Raw genomic sequence first — 7,500 nt, 5'->3', positions numbered from 1 at the left:
AAGGCTCATGGGAAGCAAATACCAGAATTCAAGCAGGTCTCAACAGACGACGTAGACCTTACCAAGCCGGCGACGGCGGCGGTAGCCGTGGCGATAGCGGGGATGATTTTGCCGGCGATTCGTTTGGTCTGAAGGCGATCGGCAGCTTCGATTGAGTACATGCGGGCCCTCAGAGCTGACGCCGACTCCACGAAATCCATATGACCGTTCGAGTCATCGTCTTTCTCAAAAAGCGACGGTGTCATACGCATGCTCTCTATACAGGGAGGGAGAAAGAGAGAGAGAGATTTGATGGACATGAGCATGTAATCATGTACTACATCGATAAAACGGGGTGTCTCACATAGGTGATACACGGCTTGTTATCGGTTCTAACATTACACAGGATCAAAGCTTTATATAAAGTGTGTATTATAGCTATATTATAAAGTGTGTGTGTGTGTGTGTGTGTGTATGTACCTGGCGTAAAACCAGATGAGGTGGCTGCCTCCAGCTGTGATATGGCTTCGCGTTCCTCCTCGCTGCTTACCGACAGCTTCAAATGATCAGGCTTTTTAACCGTTTCATCCGTTTCTATATGCTAACACACACACACACACACACACCCCTGTGAATTACTGCTGAGTCATTATTTTTAGACCTTTCAGGGCCTTTTTACACCTGGTCACTTCATGTGTTGTCTCTGATCCGATAGCTATCTGATTTGTTAAAACTGTTCCGTTTACATTAGACCACATAAATGCGTCTCGGCGAATCGGATATCGATCCGATCTTTCTACTCCCGCCCAAAATGCTAATGTTTTACCTCATTTCCGGGGTAATTGAAATGGAACACACTTTGGTGTATGCGGTTTTCAGAACGCAATCAAAAAGAAGACGAAAAAATTCGTTACGAAGTTTATGTTACAAAAAACATCGTTTACTGTTTGCTGCGTTTTCGCTGGCGGCAGCAGCGCATTTTAAGACCCAACGAGACACCTGAGTGAAAGATCACCTGCGAGTGCCGTACTTCCGTTTGGGAGGAGTATAGCGCTGACGTATGTGGCTTGAACAAACACATTCATTTACACCTGTCCAGTTTCATCTTAAACGCGTCCCAGACCACCTCCTGAAGGGGTTTGTACCATCGGATTTATATCCGTCTCCAAAACGTTTCGGAGGGCATTTAGACCTGGTCTTTTTACCATCGGATAGCTATCGGATCACAGAAAACGTGTGAAGTGACCAGGTGTAAAAAGCCCCTTAGAGATCAGTCGTTTCCTGTTAAATTCACAGCATCCCGGTTTTGTTACATACGTCATCCTGAGAAGCACCTGACGGCTCTATAAAGGTAATTAGAGGGTACGAGGTACGAGCGGCTACCTTCTCTGCCGGCTTGTACTCTGGAATCTCGACTTCAGCCAAGAAGCATGTCACGGCCTCGTAACTCAGGTTCTTGTTGTCAAAACAAACAGAGAGACCTATATATAAGGAACTATTGTTTCAGAAATGGTGAAGATAAAAAAATACGCTGACCGTATTATATACTTTACCTTTTCCGAATAGGGAACGTTATAAATTCCTGCGAAAAGCCGAGCCGTGCTGACCACGAACTTCAAGTGCCTGAAAGAGATGAGATGTAAATAAACTTTACTGTAGACTCGGTTTCCGAACGGATCGCTTTCGTTAATCGTGGATTTCACTTTCACTCACAGCAGGTCTTTGAGATCGAACTCGATAGGGGATGGAGGGCGTTTGGGAGACTGCCAGAACAGAGCTGGTGGGAAAAAAGGAACACAAAACCAAACCAATCACGACACAAAGCAATCGATCGCTTTTGGAAGAAGAAGTGTAGATGATTTAGTCTGTAACGACTCTTCGGTGACTTACTGCCGTCTTTTAGTCGTGTGTCCAGTGGAAACGAGTGCAATAGTTGTAGCGCCTGGGAAAAGGACAAAATAAGAACGTGTAATAAAACACAATCTTGGAGACATACTATGGATTTATTACATGATTGTTTTGTAATCATCATTTATGATGATTGGTCTCAATGTGCTGTTGTGACTTAAAGGTGGGGTCTCCGTTGTTTGAAAGCCAATGTTGATATTTCAAATCACCAAAACAAACACGCCCCTAACCCAAATGGGTCCCACCCCTGTATTGATAGCTCCGCCCACACATACATACGTAACCCAGGCAACTACTGGAAAGAAATGTGTCTTTATCATAGCTGAAGGGAAGAACAATACGATTGCAGACAAACAAACAAGCAAAAATGACACACAAGCGTAATCATGTAAAGGACAAAGGCATATATTAGTTCTGTGTAACAAAACAAAACCAACGTTACTCACCTATCGAGAAGGAAAAAAGCGCCTCGGCGTCTTAAGTAAAGTTGGTCACATATTCACAGATTGGAGTTTCCCGAGTCAATAACTCCTGAGCTAAACACTGTTACTACACAAAACACGGTTGTAGCTGCGTCTCTACATTACTACGATAGAAAAGAGGTGTTATTTGTGTAGTAACAGTGTTTAGCTCAGGAGTTATTGACTCAGGAAACTCCAATCTGTGAATATGTGCCAACTTCCTGCTCCTTCAGTTCTCTCCAGCGCTGGAAAGCTGATCCTATATTAACACGTCCTACTTCTTACCTTATCGTAAGACTTTCTTCTCTTTCTTTCTTTGTTTTTATCCTCCATGTCAATGTTAAAACCGCTTTCTGCTAATGTCACACATGCGCACTGAACGCTCTCCACCCATATTGACAAGACACGCCCCTTTCTGCTCATTGGCTACACGTTAGTTTTGTTTTTGTTTTGTTTGGCGGCCCGACTCAGTTTTATGAAGCATTTTTCAAACAACGGAGACCTCACCTTTAAAGGGGTTGTGTCTGAAGCACAAGCTGTTTTGACCTTCAGCTGTTAGGAGCTACGTGAGCTCCTGTCAGCTACACAAGCGTTATTAGTGGTGCGTTACTGTAAACGTACCTTCCTCTTGAAGTATTTGTCAAATTTGAGGCGAGCGAGAGCCAGGCAGTGCTCCCAGCGCGTGGGCCGGCAACTCAACACCTTAATGACCTGAAACACACCGTCCATGCTCTCCCCGGCTTTCAACCTCTACAAAACAATCACACACATCCACAGAGAATAAGTAGCAGAAAAAAGTAAGAGTCACGGACTGAAAAAAAAAAGGCTCTTACCTTTAATACATCGAAAGTGGACACGTAGTTCTGCCAGAACATGTTGTACATGGAGGGCTTGTGAGAGAAGGCGCTTTCAAACTAAACAGGAAGCAAAACGAGTCAGAACCCGGACACAGAAGGTCAACGAAGAAAAAAAGATGGTGCATTTATTTTATTTGAGTGTGCAGGATTTACACAGCCATTGATGTCTACACTGCTGGCGACAAAAGTAAGTACACCCCTAAGTAAAAATGTCCAAATCAGGCCCAATTATCCATTTTCTCTCCCCGGTGTCATGTGACTCGTTAGTGTTCTCGCTCTCACTCGCTCATACTGGTCACTGTATGTTCAACATGGCACCTCATGGAAAAGAACTCTCTGAGGATCTGAAAAAAGAATTGTCGCTCTACATAAAGATGGCGTAGGTTATAAGAAGATTGCCAAGTCCCTGAAACTGAGCTGCAGCATGAACCAAGTTTAACAGGACAGGTTCCTCGCCGTGGTCAACCAGAGAAGGTGTGTGCACGTGGTCAGCGTCGTATTGAGAGGTTGTGTTTGGAAAATAGACGTATGAATGCTGCCAGCATTGCTGCAGATGTGAAAGGGGTGGGGGGGTGGGCTCAGGGCTCAGACCATATGCCGCACACTGCATTAAATTGGTCTGCATGGCTGTCGTCCCAGAAGGAAACCTCTTCTAAAGATGATGCACAAGGAAGCCCACAAACAGTTTGCTGAAGACAAGCAGACTAAGGACATGGATTACTGGAATCATGTCCTGTGGTCTGAGGAGACCAAGATAAACTTATTTGGTTGAGATGGTGTCAAGTGTATGTGGTGGCAACCAGGTGAGGAGCAGAAAGACAAGTGTGTCTTGCCTACAGTCAAGCATGGTGGTGGGAGTGTCATGGTCTGGGGCTGCATGAGTACAGCTGGCACTGGGGCTGCATGAGTACAGCTGGCACTGGGGCTGCATGAGTACAGCTGGCACTGGGGCTGCATGAGTACAGCTGGCACTGGGGCTGCATGAGTACAGCTGGCACTGGGGCTGCATGAGTACTGCTGGCACTGGGGCTGCATGAGTACTGCTGGCACTGGGGCTGCATGAGTACAGCTGGCACTGGGGCTGCATGAGTACAGCTGGCACTGGGGCTGCATGAGTACAGCTGGCACTGGGGCTGCATGAGTACAGCTGGCACTGGGGCTGCATGAGTACTGCTGGCACTGGGGCTGCATGAGTACAGCTGGCACTGGGGAGCTACAGTTCATTGGGAGAACCATGAATGCCAACATGTACTGTGACAGACTGAAGCAGTGCACGATCCCCACCCTTCAGAGACTGGGCTGCAGGGCAGTAATCCAACATGATAACAACCCCAAACACACCTGCACACACTGCCTTGCTAAAGAAGCTGAGTGTAAAGGTGATGGACTGGTTAAGCATGTCTCCAGACCTAAACCCTATTGAGCATCTGTGATGGTGTAGTCACTTCTTTGTGATCACCTTCTTTGGAGGCACAAGGGCACTAAAATCCGAATGTATTCAAAGATCCCTGTTAAATATAGTGTGTGTGTGTGTGTGTGTGTGTGTGTGTGTGTGTGTCTGACCTTGTCCCTGGCCCATTGTATGGTATGCTCGATCACAGCAGGGAAAGACTTTAGAGTGCAGAACGGTATCTCCTCCTCTGGTGGATCTCTCTACACAAATAAAACTCGCTCAGCTTTTAAACACAAAGCGTCAACACAATCTACACACAAGCACATACACACACTTACATGGCTGTTATAGGACTCTGTCAGGTTTGGCACAATGACCTCTGTGTGTCCTTTTGTCCCCATGGTCCCGGAGTCGAGTAACGCTTTCTGATTGGACACGGATCGACTGTGAAGACACGGAGCGACATGTCGTACCACCGCCGTTATCCTACGCTCTAAACACTGTTTTTAAGTCGTTCCTATAAACAAACATAAATAAATAAATAAATAAATTCACCACTTTTACCTGTCCACGTATCTCCGAGCCTCCACGTTATCCAGCGCGGTGATGACCAGATTGAGACGTGAATAGAAAGCGTCGTTGAATTTGTCCTCTGTGGCCGGACACACCTTGTGCAGGTGAGCGTCGACTTGCAGCTCAGGATTTATCTGTAACGTAACTGCGGCCGCCGTGACGCTTTTCGGCTTCTGCGCAGAGAAAAATAACAAATCGTCATAAATAAATTACAATGATTACAAAATGAGATAAAAGGAGAAAATAAAATAAAAAGAATGAATGGAAAATAAACCTGAAGAATGAAGAAATACTGAGTTTTATAAAAGAAGGAAAGAAGGACCTGTATATGACGAGGTCTAAAAAGAAACTGGCGGTTGAGGTTGGACTTCTCTATAAGATCTGGATCGGTGATGAAAACCTAGAACAAACCACAATCAGTAACGATCTCGTTAACGACGCTTTAACTTATCTCGTTAACGACCTTTGACCCTACCTCCCCTGAGCATCTGGTCAACCCCACGCCGAGCAGTGCAAAATTCTTCAGCATCTCACAGCCTATAGCACCACAGCCCACCTGCATGGGGAAGGGAAGAAAGAAAAAACATAAACACACACATTACGCACACACACACCAGGATACGGTCTGGAATCTGTTATCTTTGCACACACACACACACACACACACAACACCTTTACACTTATCAGGACAAAGAAAGATCCTGGGTTCAATAATCCTGCGTAAACGAGTGCAGTTTGTTACACAGTGATTCACTCACCATAAAGACTCGAAGCTTGTGCAACTCCACACAAAACGATTCGCCGATACAAGCCCTCAGAGCGTCGTATCGATCACCCCTGTGAATAAGAAAAGAGTGGACGTGATTATAACTTTACATGCCACACACACACACGTACACAAACACACACACAAACACACACACAAACACGCATACAAACACACAAACACACACGCATACAAACACACACACCTACACACATATACAAACACACACACACAAACACATACACAAACACACATACAAACACACACACACACATACAAACACACACACACACACGCACACACACAAACACACACGCACACACATACAAACAAACACACATACAAACACAAACACATACAAACAAACAAACACACACACACACAAACACGCATACAAACACACACACACGCACACACAAAACACACACACACAAACATACACGCACACAAACACACGTACACAAACACACACACAAACACGCATACAAACACACAAACACACACGCATACAAACACACAAACACACACGCATACAAACACACACACCTACACACACATACAAACACACACACACATACAAACACACACACACATACATACAAACATACACGCACACACATACAAACACACACACACACATACAAACACACACACACACATACAAACACACACACATATACAAACACACACACACAAACACATACACAAACACACATACAAACACACACACACATACAAACACACTCACAAACAAACACACACACACATACACATAAACACACACACACACAAACATACACGCACACAAACACACACACACACACGTACACAAACACACACACAAACACGCATACAAACACACAAACACACATGCATACAAACACACACACATACACACACATATACAAACACACACACACACATATACAAACACACACACATATACAAACACACACACATATACAAACACAAACACACATACAAACACAAACACACATACAAACACACTCACACATACACAAACACACACAAACACACACGCACACAAACACACACGCACACAAACACACACGCACACAAACACACACGCACACAAACACACACGCACACAAACACACACGCACACAAACACACACGCACACAAACACACACGCATGCACACAAACACGCACGCACACACACAAACAAACACACAAACACACACACAAACACACACACAAACACACACACAAACACACACACAAACACACACACAAACACACACACATACAAACAAACACACACACACAAACACGCATACAAACACACACACACACACACACGCACACACACAAACACACACGCACACACATACAAACAAACACACATACAAACACAAACACATACAAACAAACAAACACACACACACAAACACGCATACAAACACACACACACGCACACACAAAACACACACGCACACACATACAAACAAACACACATACAAACACAAACACATACAAACAAACACACATACAAACACAAACACATACAAACACACACACACACACACACACACAAACACAC

At 44.7% G+C, this 7,500-nt stretch overlaps 1 protein-coding gene across 2 annotated transcripts in view; it reads right to left on the bottom strand.

The window, feature by feature from the left end:
• Positions 1 to 7,500, bottom strand: part of uba6 (ubiquitin like modifier activating enzyme 6) — a 20,310-nt gene that overhangs the window by 4,195 nt on the left and 8,615 nt on the right. The window contains exons 16-29 of one of the 2 annotated variants that reach the window (XM_060864546.1): positions 5,930 to 6,008; positions 5,647 to 5,727; positions 5,494 to 5,571; positions 5,163 to 5,344; positions 4,937 to 5,042; positions 4,769 to 4,858; positions 3,182 to 3,262; positions 2,970 to 3,098; positions 1,870 to 1,921; positions 1,693 to 1,756; positions 1,533 to 1,602; positions 1,297 to 1,434; positions 460 to 580; positions 63 to 256 (exon numbers count right to left, since the gene is read on the bottom strand). In XM_060864546.1, the coding sequence (XP_060720529.1) occupies positions 63 to 256; positions 460 to 580; positions 1,297 to 1,434; positions 1,533 to 1,602; positions 1,693 to 1,756; positions 1,870 to 1,921; positions 2,970 to 3,098; positions 3,182 to 3,262; positions 4,769 to 4,858; positions 4,937 to 5,042; positions 5,163 to 5,344; positions 5,494 to 5,571; positions 5,647 to 5,727; positions 5,930 to 6,008 (1,465 nt within the window). The remainder of the gene's footprint in view (positions 1 to 62; positions 257 to 459; positions 581 to 1,296; positions 1,435 to 1,532; positions 1,603 to 1,692; positions 1,757 to 1,869; positions 1,922 to 2,969; positions 3,099 to 3,181; positions 3,263 to 4,768; positions 4,859 to 4,936; positions 5,043 to 5,162; positions 5,345 to 5,493; positions 5,572 to 5,646; positions 5,728 to 5,929; positions 6,009 to 7,500) is intronic. The other variant, XM_060864547.1, reaches the window with a different exon arrangement.

This window comes from Tachysurus vachellii, chromosome 2 (genome assembly GCF_030014155.1).
Source record: "Tachysurus vachellii isolate PV-2020 chromosome 2, HZAU_Pvac_v1, whole genome shotgun sequence".
Taxonomy (NCBI): domain Eukaryota; kingdom Metazoa; phylum Chordata; class Actinopteri; order Siluriformes; family Bagridae; genus Tachysurus; species Tachysurus vachellii.
This window is presented reverse-complemented; position numbering and strand designations above follow the sequence as displayed.